Genomic DNA, 15,534 nt, shown 5'->3' with positions numbered 1-15,534 from the left:
ACTGGTAAACCTGATCATGGGCACAATTTACCGGCCACGTCCCGGGATTCCTGAAGGTGATAATGCCTCGCGAGATCTAATGAGATCTCTTGGGATGTCACGATCTGGATCCTGCCCCTAATGGGTGGGGTCCAGACTGGCATAGTTCAAAGAACTTACTTAACTCTGCTTTCTCCAGAATGAACCAGATCCCGGGATCTACTGGCTTGCCAAGGAGACCCCCAACCTGGTGCAGTTCAGCACTCAGGCAGAACGGCATTTTAGGGGGCCTTCCAGGTGGGTGGAGGCCCCCAGGTGATTGGAATCTGGGAAGGGTGGCACCCTGGCACTGCTAATGCCACCTGGGCACCTTGGCAATGGGTGACAGCCTGGCACTGCCAGGGTGTCCAGGTGACACTGCCATGCTGGCAGGGGCAGTGCCATGGTTCCAGGCTGGCCATACCAAAGTTCCAGATGGCACTTTGCCATCACCAGGGATCGAGCCCAAGGTAGCACTGCCCATGTGAAATGGGGCGGTGGTGGGTGGGGGGGCGGCCTTGATGACCCCCCCCAACAGATGAGTTGGGGCATTGGGAGGTCCAGGGGTCACATTGTGGGGTCGAGAGATTGGGGCGCCATTTAATATTGGGGCCTCGATCTCTTCTGCTTGTCGGAGCTCCTCAGTGCAGGAAATGCAGTTGAGTGTAGCCTTGGTGTGGTGTTCCCCATTGAGGCCTGAAAAAAAAGACTGCCGTTAGATAGTGGGGTCTGAACGACCTCACTAATCCCATCCAGAACGGACTCTTTGTTGTTGGTAAGATCGGCGCCCCATAATAGATTCCTACATGACTAGAAAACAAAGTTCTGGGATTTGCATCATAATTCTGTTAAAGTGGTGCTCTTGGTGAACTTCACCTTACTTTGTTTGCTGCATATAATAGAATTGCACAGGTACCTGCGATATTTTAAACACTAAGATGTAATTTGTCATCGGAGAATGCAGACAGCTTAGAAGACCTCACCAAGTCGCTAACTGCCTATTCTGAAGAGTGAGGTGAGATTACAGAGGACAGGAGCAGGCTATCTAGCCCTTAAAACCTGTTCACCATTCAATGAGATTATAACTAATAGTGTCTTCATCCACCTGCCATGGTTCTGTAACCCTGGATTGTCTTGCCGAACAAAAAAAAAAATAACCGTTGACTCCAATTAAAATTTACAGGTCTCCGATAATTCCTAAATCTTTGTGTGGTTTCTTGAGCTGTAATACATTTTCAGTTCTGAACATCCTATTAAAAGTAGTGAAACAAAACCTGTGCAGAAATTTAATCTCTGTCCCTATTGCCACCTGCTGATGAGAAAAGGATTGAGCCAATCTTCAAAATGGTATATCAGAATGATTAATGGTCTATCTTACTTTCCTTTCTCAGATGTCAGTGCTCTCTCCAGGTGGGATACACTCAGTTAGCTATGCTACTAGATGAATGTACCATCAAATCTGCTGTCAAGTCATACAGACCAAAGTTTGATCCAAGATCTATATTCAACTAATTAACTTTGGCTACAATAGACCTGAATGCCCTTGAAGGAGGAAGGGCAAATAAAAGCCAAGGTACTTGCGATTGATCGGTCCTGAATGACTATACTCATTGACTTACAGTTTTCATATAAAACTAGGATTTCATAATGTGATCCTCAAAAAGGATCCAGAGAAGCCAGAGATCCTTTACTATTTTTTCCAGAACTTGGTTTGATGTAAACTGACAGTGTAAATTAGTGGCCCTCCTGATGAACTGTGCTACATGGGGACTGTGGACATTGAATGTGGACAAGATTGGGGACATTGAATGTGGACAAGATTGATCTAAGCTGGGATGCCATCTATGACTGATCACCTTGCTGACACCCTCGAAGACTGACTCAATGGACAAGATATTGCAGGTATCTGAGGAGAGAAGGCTGGTAGGAAAATTCTTTAAATAAATAACCGTTCATTGAAGATACATTTTACAAAGTACGATTTTATGAGTTGTTAAACACATAAGAGATATCTACAAAATGTGCTTCAATAATTACCGAAAACTATATTTTCAGTACCTTTATGAATTTCCTCTTTCAGTATTTGTGGTGGAGTGGATACTGGGAGAAAGACAATTGGTGCAGCATTATCTCTGAAAGGATTTGGCTCTCTCCTTGTTCCATAGTCATCAGGTCCAGGTCCCATTTCAGGCCTTCCTACAGGTGGTCTGGGTGGATCTAGTAGGCCTGGTAATGGAGCTGATCCTTTTGGTCTTGTAAATCTATCCTCGCTGCCACCATTTGATTCTATTTTATTTCCAGTTCCTCCTGGAGGACCACGCTACAGGGAAAAAAATGGATTCACAAAATGTTATTCAATTACAGATACTCTTCCAGTTTGTGATGGCAACTGTTAATCATCTGGACTTAGCACACATGATTCTGACAGCTGAATGTGAAAGGGGCTGGGAAAAACCCAAATCTTCAAACTTAAGTTATGAGAATGAAATAAGTTGGAAAGAGTAAGTTTCCCAAACTGTTCTTGAAACATTAAGCATCAGCATTTATTGTTTAAATTAAAATAATACAACATGCCAAGATTTTTTGACGGTGGTGGTGTTGTTATGCCATAAGAAACTGAAAGTTGGGCCACAGTTTGGATTGGATTGGATTTATTTATTATCACGTGTATCGAGGTACAGTGAAAAGTATTGTTCCACGTACAGTCCAGACAGATCATTCCATACATGAAAAAAAAACATAGGGCAAACATAAATACACAATGTAAACACATAGACACAGGCATCGGGTGAAGCATACAGCAGTGTCGTACTAATCAGTAGAGAAGATGTGTGAAGAGATCAGATCAGTCCATAAGAGAGTTGTTTAGGAATCTGGTAACAGCAAGGCTAGAAGCTGTTTTTGAATCTGTTAGTGCGTGTTCTCAGACTTTTGTATCTCCTGCCCGATGGAAGAAATTGGAAGAGTGAGTAAGCCAGGTGGGAGGGGTCTTTGATTATGTTGCCCACTTTCCCAAGGCAGCAGGAGGTGGGGACAGAGTCAATGGATGGGAGGCAGATTCGTGTGGTGGACTGGGCTGTGTTCACGACTCTCTGTAGTTTCTTACGGTCTTGGGCCGAGCAGTTGCTATACTAGGCTATGATGCAGTCATGTTTTCTATGGTACATCTGTCAAAGTTGGGAAGAGCCAATGTGGACATACCAAATTTCCTTAGTTTCCTGAGAAAGCATAGGTGCTTTTTAAAATTGGGGGAGGGGAGTGGTGCTGATTAGTCTGGTAGAGGGTGCCATCAGGTGCTGATTAGTCTGGTAGAGGGTGACACACTCCAAAATAACAAAGATGCAGCCTGGCCAATTTTAATAGCTCGGGTTCATGTCCATATATTTTTTCAGACTCCCAGAAACTGGCAGACCCTGGATTTGGCTGATTGGCAGGAGTGGGAATTCAGGCATTAGGAGGGCTCTGCATGCATCATTTGAGAAAGGTCCCTTCAGTCAGCAAAATGGCAGGGTGCAATTCAGTTGGAGGAGGGCGAATGCCGGGGCACAGGAGGCCGAAGGCTTACTTGCAAGGATGTGCAAGTTCGCAGCCGGTTTATCCAGATGGAGAAACCATCACTGCCAGCCCACTCAAGCTTCAGACAAAAATTTGCACATTTAGAGCAGGATTCTGGTGACTTCCTGTGAGAGTCCTGCTTGATTGTTCAAATGGGCAAGAAGTGGGGTCACGGGGATAAATTGCTGTTATTATAACTGCCCCTCTGTTGTGGTTTCTGCCAGGTTGCGGTGGTAGTTGAAGAGGTGGGGGTTGCAGGTTTAAAATTGGACCATGACATGTGACCTCTAAATCTCAGTGCGCACAAAATCACAGATTTGTTACTGTGCAGAATGAGGTCATTTGGCTCACTGGGGGTGATTTTCAGCCCACGTTAGTCATCAGCGAGAACAGTGACATGGGTGGAAAATCCCGCAAGAATTGGAAATGTGATACTCGCGGGCAATATCGCGTTTTCTGATTTTTCATGCCCCTCGCCAGTGATGCAATGGCCTAAAAAGGATGGGATCTCATTAAATACATTTTAATATACTTAACAAGCAGGGAGGCAATATTGTTTTTTTTTTACTTAAATCTTTCTCCAAGCCATTCTTCAGCACAAATGTGGTGGGTGGTGGTTTAACTACACCTTCTGTATCCTGACTCCCAGAACCCTTCTCAAGCACAAATCCAGAGAACCTTGGAACACAAGGGGCCGATTCTCCCCCAAAATTTCAAAGTTAACTTGTGACAGGTTTTTCAGGGAGTTTCCCGTTGGCTCTACCGCTATTCAATGACACTTCACTTTTGTGGATCCTGGGGAGTTTCTCACCAGTTTAACCCACACTTAGAATTCTTTGAGCATTGGGGAGCTGAATGCAGAGATCGGGCTGCCATTTTGAAAGGGTGCCCCGATCTCTAAATGAGCTTGTGGGCCTCCACACCCCGCATCCATGGGTAATGTCACCCCCCAAACACACATGGACATTACCCCACACCTCCCAAGTGAGGACACCCTGCTATGGGATCCCTGGGGGTCCCCCCTCTTCAGGGCCCCCCCCAAGCCCTTTTACAACACGCTCTTCCTTCTAGGACCCCCATCCATCACCCACCCAACAATCCAGAGGGCCCTACTTACCTGCCCTTTACCCCACCCTTCAAACCCCCCCCCCACCCTAATTTTATGGCCATGACTCTCTTCATCCCCGGCCCTTGGCAGTGCCACCCTGGCACTCAGGCACCCTTGCCACTGCCACCCTGGCACCGAAGCAGTGCTCCTGCTGACTTGGCCGTGCCACCCAGGCAGCTTGGCAGTGCCAGGGTGGCAGTGCCAAGGTGCCATCTGGGCAGTGCCAAGTTGCCCAGGTTCCAGGGGGAGGACCAGGGAGCCACCCGTCACTTACCCTGACCGCCTTGGGGTCTTCGATGGCCCAGGAGACCCCTGGGGGCCATACCGCCTGGTCCATGTTTGTTTGGCCTAGCATTAATTGGTGCCGGGCTTCAGCTTCCCTGGGGAGGCCGAAGAATTGAGGGAGGCCACTGGATCCTGCGTAGGTAGGTCGTAAATAGGTTTATGACCTACTTCTCCGAGAGTCATTCGGTTATGCCTATTTTGGGCGGGGTTCCGTCTCTGATGTCTCACGGAGAATATTGCTCGGCACAGGTCTTGCTGTTGGGAGGCTCGCTGGAGGCCTTCCCGGGATTTTCTGGCCGTGTTGTGCTCAAGCGGGAGCCCAACACGGCCGGAGATTCAGTCCCCAGATTTCACATCGCAAAGTAATTTTCCTGTGCACGAATAGCACATGCTTCTTACTGTCCAGATGTCTCTCCATACTGTTCTGTAACCTATCTTGCTGCTTTGTGAAGTTGATATGTGAGGATCATGGATGTTATTTCTGTGTTGTTGTATCATAAGAATCCCCAGGTTAAAGTCTGTTTGTCAAAAACGCTTTTGAATTCTAGGAGGACTGTTCAAAGTGTTGAATTGATACTCCAGTTGTGTTGGCCAACTGTATCTTCTATTCTGCCATGGACAGACATTCAATGGAGTTGGGTGAAGGGTCAAATGAGCTGTCCCTCGCAGAGAGAGGACAGCATTGCTAAGGCCAACTCTCGCCATATCACATGAGCATGAATCATGGGTGGGATTCTCTGTCCTACCAGCCCCATTTTCCAGCGCGGTACGCCCCCGCTGGAAGCAGGATCCTCCGATCCAGCAGCTGGCCATTGGGGTTTTCCCATTGTGGGCGTTGGAAAACCCGCGGGCGTGTGTGCACTGCTGGCAAAGCGGAGGATCCCGATGACGGAGAGTCCCGTAGCATGCATTTGAATGCTCATTGATCAATGTCAGGAGGGACCTAATTGTAGCAGTTAGATTTTGAAGCCCTCAAGAGGTAACAGCTTGAAGTTCTCAGAAGCCGGTTGGTATTGTCCTCTGTAAACTGTCCCCCAAGGATTGCACTGACTGTTCTGAAAGTCATTTCGTTGCAGAGACAGTGCAAATGTTTGAGGTGCAGTCACTCACTCCAGATAGTGCAGTATTTTGTTGAATCCATAGAACATAGAACAGTACAGCACAGAACAGGCCCTTCGGCCCTTGATGTTGTGCCGAGCAATGATCACCCTACTCAAACCCACGTATCCACCCTATACCCGTAACCCAACACCCCCCCCCCCCTTAACCTTACTTTTAGGACACTACGGGCAATTTATCATGGCCAATCCACCTAACCCGCACATCTTTGGACTGTGGGAGGAAACCGGAGCACCCGGAGGAAACCCACGCACACAGGGGGAGGACGTGCAGACTCCACACAGACAGTGACCCAGCCGGGAACTGAACCTGGGACCCTGGAGCTGTGAAGCATTTATGCTAACCACCATGCTACCGTGCTGCCCTAATCTTTGATCTTTGATATCAGAAATAAAGATGGTATTAGATTCTGCCATTTGTCTCAGGTCCTGCAAGATAGCCCTTCGTGCTCCATATGAGCATGATGCTATTTCAATCATCCTCAAAATGGCGCCAGACGGCGCTGGAATCTCAAGGCTCCGGAGCGTGGCGACTCTCTGCAAGCTCTCTCCCACAGATTCGCTTCCTACATCTCTTATAACCATACAAACCTTTTAGAACTTAATTCTAACACTAACATTATCTCTAACCTTTCCCTTTTATGTTTACCTCCCGGTCTGAATATCCTCTGGCATCCCTGGGCGGGCCCACATGGCCTGACCCAACCCAATCCGGCAGGACTCCTCCAACGACCCGACCCTGGCCTCGAGCTGAAAGTGGAAGAGGCCCGAAGTATAAGTTCGACACCGATCCGTGTAGGAGTCGACACGGTTCCCGGAACGCCCGACCCGTCTTAGGAATCGACCTGGCTCCTGGAGCTCCCGACCCATTCTAGGAAGCAACCTTAGGCCCCCGGAGCGCCTGACATGAGACCTGACCTGGAGAGGTCCGCCCAGAGCCTCGGCTTACCGGCAAATGGAGGAAAGGGGAATCTACGTGGAAACCCGATCAGCTCGACCAGATCACCAATGCTGGAACTGAACATGTGGCCTGGTCCAACCTGACAGGAAGACCCTGCCTGCGCCCCAAACCCAGACCAAACACCCCCAAAATGGTGGAGACTCCACGGGAGGGCCCACACGCATCAAACGGTAGACCTGTACTTGCGGAACCACGGGGCCCGACCGGATCGCAAACATGCTCCCGTGGACCGTGAAATTGCAACCAGCGACCGGGACCCGCCAGATGTAACCACTTACCTTCCACAAGGTCAGACTTCTCCCATTGGATCCTGGACCACCCAGAAGCGGCCGCCGACCAAGAAAGTAAGGGAAACGCGGCGGTCTGCAGGTGTGACTAAAACAGCGTTGTTTCACATCTCCTCTCCCCAGGCTCACCCCTGCTTCAATGGACTGTGCCAAACAACCTGACAGCTTCTCACTACACTGGATGGACCGCGCGGTGTCATCGGGCAAAGTGAAGGGTGGAGGGGTTTGCCTCCTCATCAACTACTCCTGGTGCTCGGACGTGGTGACCCTGGTGAACTACTGCTCCCCGGACCGGGAATGTGGACTGTGAAGTGCCGCTCATATTACTTTTCACGGGAGTTCACTTCTGCCACCATCAGGGCGGTCTACATCCCACCCCAGGCAAAAGTGAAGAAGGTGCTTCATGAATGGTACACCACTTTAATCACAATGAAACAGATTACCCGGAGGCCTTGTTCATCGTGGCCAGGGACTTCAACCAGGCCAACTTCAAGAGTGTACTGCTAAAATTCCACCAACACATCTCCTGCCCCACCAGTTGGATCCCACCAGGATCCAACATCCTTGACCACTGCTACACAAATATCAAGGGTGCCTACCGATCCATCCGCCGACTGCACTTCGGAAAATCGGGCCACAAGATGGTGCTCCTTCTCCCAGCACACAAGCGGAAACTTAAATGGGAGAATTTGGTTAAGAAGGTCGTGCAATGCAGGTCCGAAGCAACAGATGAGCTCCTATGCAACTGTTTGGAGTCAGTGGACTAGTCCATATTCAAAAACCCAGTGGCCAACCTAAATGAGTATGCCACTACATCTCAGACTTCATCAGCAAGTGTGTAGAAGATTGCGTACCAAAGAAGATAATACGTGCGTTCTCCAACCAGAAACCATGGTTTAACTGGGAGATTCACTTCTTACTGAAGGCCAGGTCTGAGGCATTCAAGACAGGTGACCCTGTCATATACAAGAAATCTAGGTATGATCTCCACAAACCTTCAGGCTACCAAAAGACAATACCAGACTAAGTTAGAGTCACAGACTAACGACATGGACTCTCGCCGGTTGTGGCAAGGCTTATGCAACATAACAGGCTACAAAGCAAAGCCGAGTAGAATCTCCGGCAACAGCCCACGCTGATGAACTCAATGCTTGTTTCGAGCAGGAAACCAACAAACTGTCGTCAACATCCCCAGCAGCCTTGGACGCACCCATACCTACCATCACAGCCTCCAAAGTCAGATCGACCTTCTTGAAAGTGAACCCTCGGATAGCAACGGATCCTGCATGGACAAACTGGTGAGTGTGTTCACGGACATCTTCACCCTTTCCCTACTCCGTTCTGTGTTCCCCACCTGCTTCAAGAAGACCACCATCATATTGGTGCCAAAGAAGAACCAGGCAATGTACCTCAATGATTACTGTCTGGTGGCTTTGACATCGATCATTATGAAGTGCTTTAAGAGAAGTTGGTCATGAGACACATCAACTCCATACTCCCAGAATGCCTTGATCCACTGCAATTCGCAAATCGTCACAACCGGTCCACAGCAGACGCCATCTCCCTGGCCCTACACTCATCCCTGGAGCATCTCGACAATAAGGACTGCTACGTCAGACTCATAATCATTGACTGCAGCTCCACCTTCAACACCATAATCCAGCGAAGCTCATATAAAAATCTAGGACTTGGCTCCTCCCTCTGCAACTCGATTCTCGACTTCCTGACCAATGGACCACAATCAATTAGGATAAACAAAAACACCTCCTCCACGATAGTCGTCAATACCAGGGCCTCGCAAGGCTACAAACTTAGCCCCCTACTATGCCTCCTATACATACACGGCTGTGTGACAGAATTTGGTTCTAACTCCATCTACAAGCTTGCTGATGACAAAACCGTAGTGGGTCGGATCTCGAACAATGATGAGTCAGAGTACAGGTCATGAATAGAGAACCTCGTGGCGTGGTGTAACAACAACAATCTCTCCCTCAGCGTCAGCAAAACTAAGGAGCTGGTCATTGACTTCAGGAAGCAAAGTATCGTACACATCCCTTTCTGCATCAACGGGGCCGAGGTGGAGATGATTGACAGCTTCAAATTCCTAGGTGTGGACATCACCAACAATCTGTCCTGGTCCGCCCACGTCGACGCTACGACCAAGAAAGCACAACAGCGCCTAGACTTTCCCAGGAAACTAAGGAAATTCGGCATGTCTTACCAATTTTTACAGATGCACCATAGAAAGCATCCTATCTGGCTGCATCACAGCTTGGTATGGCAACTGCTCGGCCCAGGACCAAAAGGAACTACAGAGAGTAGTAAACACAGCCCAGTCCATCACGTGAACCCGACTCCTATCCATTGACTCTATGTACACTTCCCGCTGCCTTGAGAAAGTGGGCAGCATAATCAAAGACCTCTCCCACTCAGGTTATTCTCTCTTCCAACCTCTTCCATCAGGCAGGAGATACAAACGTCTGTGAAAACGCACTGACAGATTCAAAAACAGCTTCTTCCTCACTGTTACCAGACTCCTAAATGTCCCTTTTATGGACCGAACTGATCTCGCCACAAATCTTCTCTAGTGAATAGTACTACACTCTGTATGCTTCACCCGATGTATGTGTTTGCAATGTGTATTTATCGTATGTCCTATGTTTTTCATGTATGGATGATCAGTCTGGACTGTACACAGAACAATACTTTTCACTGTACCTCGGTACATGTGACAATAAACCCAAATCTTCCTTTTAGAACAAGATCCAGAAATCTCATTCTCCAGCTCTGAAGTCAAGGATATGCTTCTGAGGCTTCCACTCTAACCCTCAGGTCCCACTTTTACCTCTGATCTCTCTGACACTCTTGTATCGGTTTTAATTTGATGGTAATTGCCCCTCTCTAAGTCAGAAGGTTGCAGCTACAAGTTCCAATCCAAGGATCTGAGCAAATAATGCAGGATGACACTCCAGTGCAGTACTGAGGGAATTTTGTACTGTAAGACATATTGGGCGGAAGTTTCCCAAAAAAAGCAAAGTGTCAGGCTGTGACTGAAAACCGGCATGTTTCTCTCCAGAACCACAGCCAAGGTTCCTGACCAGATCTTCTGATACTGTCAAATAAAGAAAATTGGAGGGGTGGGGAATGTGGTTTGCGCCTTCACTCTTGCAGGCGGGGCCTGATAGAGCTGGCAGGGCCGGTTCCACAGGGATCATGGTGCCATCTTTAAAGGGCACCGCGATCTGTGAGAAAAACCAAGTCACTCCCGGCCACATATGGCAATGGAGAACCTCTCCCCACAAGCTTTGGGATGACTCCCCCACCATGAACGTATCGGGGGCACTCTCCCCCTCTCCAACCTGCCCCGTGCTTTTGTTTGTACGCACCCCTCTTCTCCCCCCTCCCCCACCACCACACATAAGGGGAACCATCCCAACCCCCCCCCCCCCCAAATGTTGGAAGGTTACCCCCAGTAGTGCCCTTCTCAGTGCCCACCTCAGCGCCCCATGGCAGGGGGCAGTGCCAGGGTGCCGGGGAGAATGCCCAGTCGCGGCCCACAACCTCAGGGTTTCCAAGCACCTCCACACCCTGGCGTGGTCATCACGACTGGTTTTAGTTATCACAAACCAGTAGTGATTCGCGCTGGCGTGAGGGAGGGGGGCTGCATTCCACAGGGCTAGATGCAACAACATAAAGCCATTTAATAATATTAAACTTTATTTTAAGACATGCAAGTCAGGTCCATGGCTGTTCTCAGTATGAACCTGATCACATCATCAGTGAGGGGTGGAGAAGATCATATACTGCAAAATCTCATGAGAGGGGTCTAACAGGATTTGCGCCGGCACAATTTCAGAATATGATCTTCCATTCCAATGGTTTTTATAAGATCATTGCTTTATTGAACAAACTATCAAATGCTTAAAACATTTGCCATGCCTTTTTACTCACCTCTACAGTTTCAATTTCCTTCTCGTCTACTCTGTATATAGTGTCATGTTCTGGTGTCTGATGATTTGCATCCAAAGCTGGTGACACACCAGGGGGCAGTATGGAGCTAGGAATTGAACTGAAGAGTGCACCGTTCTCAGGCTCACAAATTCTGCTGAACAATTTACTTTCAAGTGCTGAAATTGGACAATCACATATTTTTAAAAAACCTTCCACAATCTGCAACATCAAAAGTCCAAAATGCCAACATGCCTGATAGGTCATCACACCTGCTTTTTAATAAAGAAAAGAGTTTTCTCAGACATTATCCATTCTGGGAGTTTATTTTTTCAATGAGCTTTTTGCTTCTATGTTTGCCATTTCGCTCTTGATCTGCCACCCACTCGCTTGGCAGCAGACTGCCTGGGTTGGAGATCTGCTTTTGAACATTTGTCAAGATCAGGTGCAACCAGCTCCTGGGACATTTGTTAGTGCAGCCTGAGATAACTATCTCACCAGTTTTCTCTCCTTCACTATTGAAGTCAATACATAATAAGCTTGAGGCACATAATCAAACAATACCTGCTTCTTTCATCAAACTTACATATTCATTACTTTCAGATGTGCAGATTTGGATGGCTTTAGCATTTTTGTTGTTTTATCACAAAACTAATTTAAAGATAACTTCATCTAATTATGGTGGAGAACAATTGATTCCATTTAGGATAAGAGCGCAAACTTAGGGCTAGGTTTTGTCATGATATGCAGGCACACACACATAATGATATACAGACAAGCAGCTAATGGACACAGAGAACAAGACATGACCAATAAGCAGGCAGGACACTCAGGGGTGGGATCTGACTATAAAAGACACGAGGCACTCACGCTCCGCCTCTTTCCACTGATGAACATCTAGAGAGTCAGTCAAGGGTGTTGTTACAATCTCACACCTCCACCACGTGGCTAAGAGCTAGTCTGGTTCAGTCAGACAGAGTAACCACACTTAAGTTAGCAGAGAGCCGAACTCACAGAGAACTGTGCTAACTGTGCTATTAGTTCAATAAATCTGATTGAACTAACTTCAAGGTCTGGAGTATCCTTTCGATCTAAGCTGCATCCAGTTGCAGCCAGTGTTATACCAGTGTACCTAACAAGACAAGTTTCACCCAGTTTACAATGTGAAACCTGGGACATTTTAAAAATAGGAGGCCTGACTCTCACCCACATTCAGCAGTAATGATGTTAGATCGGCCAGCGGGAGTTGAGTGAATGCAATAGGAGTCCCTCGTAAAGGACACACGGGAACAATCTCCGGAAGTCACGTTAAATGATACGCAGGGAATATGTGATTGAAGTCATAGGGAGGGAAGCCCAGGGCTCAGGTGTCCTCATGGGGCCCAGAGGAGCACTCCCGCTCTTACTGGTCTACAGGGAACCATTTAAAAATAATTACCTCTTCAGCTATTTTATGGACCTGCTGCTCCTTTGTGCCCAGTTTTCCTGCCAGGCCAGCACTAAATTACATTACTACATTCTGACTTTTGAATTGAAATTAGGCCCTTTCTTGTTGGGTGTAGAGTGTAAAAATTGAGACTAAAATTCTCCTGCTTTCAATTACACAAATTTCATTATTAGAATGCTGGAAATAAAAATGAACTCTTTCACAGGATTCAATTTTTAAAAACTTTCATTACTTACTTGGAAGGGTCATGAAATCACCAATAAGATAAACGTGTTCCTCGTCAGGGTCAGATGCAATTAAGTTCATTTCATTCTTAAAACTAGAGTAGAAAGAATCACTGGTATTAACAATCCCTATTACAAACACCTCCGTATTTACTGCATGAGCTTCCATCACTGCCATTTCCAGATGAGTCGGATCTCTCTTGTCCGTCTGTCCATCCGTTATTACTATGGCCAACTTGTGCACATTTTTTCTAGCTGACCTGAAAACCTGGTTTGCCATCTTCATGGCTGTACCGGTGTAGGTGCCTTCTCCTAAGTACTGCATGCCCTGAATCGCTCTCTTGACATTCTCCAGAGTTGCACCTTGCCATAAGTGAGTGATTATTTGTGCTTCAAGACTGTAAAGTATTACACCAATCCGGGTGGCTTCACTGCTTTCACTAATTCGATCTATCAGAGCACCAACAAACACTTTAACAATTTCAAAGTTTTCTGGTCCAACACTTTCAGAACTGTCAATCACAAATACCAATTCGAGTGGCTTTTCTTTGCATTTCTTTCCGCATCCTAAAATGAGAGAATTAAATATCAGCTTTTAGACAAACAATGAAACACATAAGAAGCAGAACAAAACTACAAGTTAGAGTTGAAGTTGTAATTCTGTGATTTCAATGTGAAATTCTTGCTGGTAGGAAAGGGTAGCCCTTCTGGCAGACTCCTTGCTGCGAACACGAGACCACAAAATTCCCCCTTTACCCTTGACAATATTACACTCAATGCATTTGCGGCATTTTTCAATAACTATAAAAACTTGAATTCGTACAGTGCCTTTAACATAGTGAAACCTCCCAAGGCACATCACAGGAGTATAATAAGAAAATTTGACACCAAGTCATATAGGGAAATATTAGGATAGATTACCAAAGGGTTAATCAAAGAGCTAGGTTTTAAGAAGCATCTTAAAGAGAAGTGGGATAGAGAGTGAGGGAGAAGGAAGGGAATTCTAAAGCTTAGGGGATTGGCAACTGAAGGCCTCCAGTGGTGAAATAATGAAGATTCGGGATGTGTAAGAAACCAACACAAAAATAGGGAGGGGTACAGCCGTGGAGAGTGATGAGACCATCAATTCACAAGACACATGATTGGAAGTGAACAGTGGTTTTAATAGTCTTACAACTGAGCCTGCCTGCGACAAGATGAACTGGCAGCAGACTCACAACTGCAGATCTTTATACTTCCAGTTAGTGGGAGGAGCCATGGGCGGAGCCAAGGGTGGAGCCCAGTACAAACTCCTCATCTCCCCCTATGGGCAGAGCCGCGCAACTGCTCGTATACAGAGCTTACAAAGACACAACACATATAATATAACACAATGTGAATTACTAGGATTATGATTCACCACAGAGAGAAAAAGTAAGGTTGAGAATTTTAGATCAAAGTGTTGTCGGACCGGGAATGTACGTAATGAACGCTGGGACAATAGGTCAATGGGACTTTGAGAGTTAAGATATGGGCAGCAGGGTTTTGGATGAGTTCAAGTTTCTGGAGGGTGCAAGAAGGGAGGCTAGACAGGAAAGCACTGGAATAGTTGAGTCCAGAGGTAACAGAGGGATGAGTGGAGGTTTCAGCATCAGATGAGTGGCTTAAGAGGTAGAGGGGTGTAGGGAAAGGATTCCATAGGTTTGTGTCCAGATATACCAAATACAAAATGTAAATGAAAATGTTGTCACAGTCCCAGAAGACCATAGGCTGCTCTCCCTTTTGACAGAGAGTTGACTTCTGGTGATTTACCCTGAGAGCCACCAAACCTCAGGCGAGGGGCAAGGTTGAGAAACAGGCCAGAGCGATTATTATTAGGGATGCTCAGAGGGCCCGAATGAGATGAGCAGAGATATTTTGGAGGGTTGTGAGGCTGGAGGAGATTACAGAAATAGGGAGGAGTGAGGCTATCGAGGGATTTGAAAGCAAGGATGAACATTTTAAAATCAAGATGATGCTTCGAGCAAAGGGACATTGGTACACAGGACTTAAAGCGAGTTAACACATGGGCAGCAGAGTTTGGAGGACCTCAAGTTTACAGGATTATTTTGTGTTGTTGCTGCTTTGTTAGCTATAGTAGGCAGATATAAAATGAAAACTCCAGTTTCTTTTAAATGCCATGATTTAATGCTGGAATGCATCAAAGAAAACTACCAGCAATTGTGCAGCAAAATTGACTCTAATGACTCGGTTTAGACCTTTTGAAATGAGGGTTTGGCTCCTGGTCCTCCAGAGTCGGCATCCAGTTCAGAAGTAATTCTACAGCTCTGAATGTCTAGTCTTAACCTTTTCTGATTGTGACATCACCTGGAGTCTAAAACACTAATAACTTTGAAGGTCAGTTTAATTAAGTAGAAAATGAGAATAATTGTTTCAAAAGTATGTGTCAATTTTTACATTTGAACTCACCGCAGATTGTTCTGATCAACGTGATTATTTCTTCCCTCTAATAAAGGATAGGAATAAATAACATCACCTTTCTGATTGTATGAGGTCAAACAATAAGCTCAACCTTCTAAACAAATTGCTCATGCTGGATGGTAC

General features: G+C 46.6%; 1 protein-coding gene across 1 annotated transcript in view; it reads right to left on the bottom strand.

Moving 5' to 3' along the window:
- The window catches only part of LOC119965674 (collagen alpha-1(XXVIII) chain-like), a 318,322-nt gene that overhangs the window by 26,330 nt on the left and 276,458 nt on the right, over window positions 1-15,534 (bottom strand). Inside the window, exons 31-34 of the mRNA XM_038796439.1 lie at window positions 15,400-15,436; window positions 12,964-13,518; window positions 11,284-11,459; window positions 2,077-2,338 (exon numbers count right to left, since the gene is read on the bottom strand). Of these exons, the coding sequence (XP_038652367.1) occupies window positions 2,077-2,338; window positions 11,284-11,459; window positions 12,964-13,518; window positions 15,400-15,436 (1,030 nt within the window). The remainder of the gene's footprint in view (window positions 1-2,076; window positions 2,339-11,283; window positions 11,460-12,963; window positions 13,519-15,399; window positions 15,437-15,534) is intronic.

The sequence above is a fragment of the Scyliorhinus canicula genome, chromosome 5, assembly GCF_902713615.1.
Source record: "Scyliorhinus canicula chromosome 5, sScyCan1.1, whole genome shotgun sequence".
In the NCBI taxonomy this organism is placed as follows: Eukaryota; Metazoa; Chordata; class Chondrichthyes; order Carcharhiniformes; family Scyliorhinidae; genus Scyliorhinus; species Scyliorhinus canicula.
This window is presented reverse-complemented; position numbering and strand designations above follow the sequence as displayed.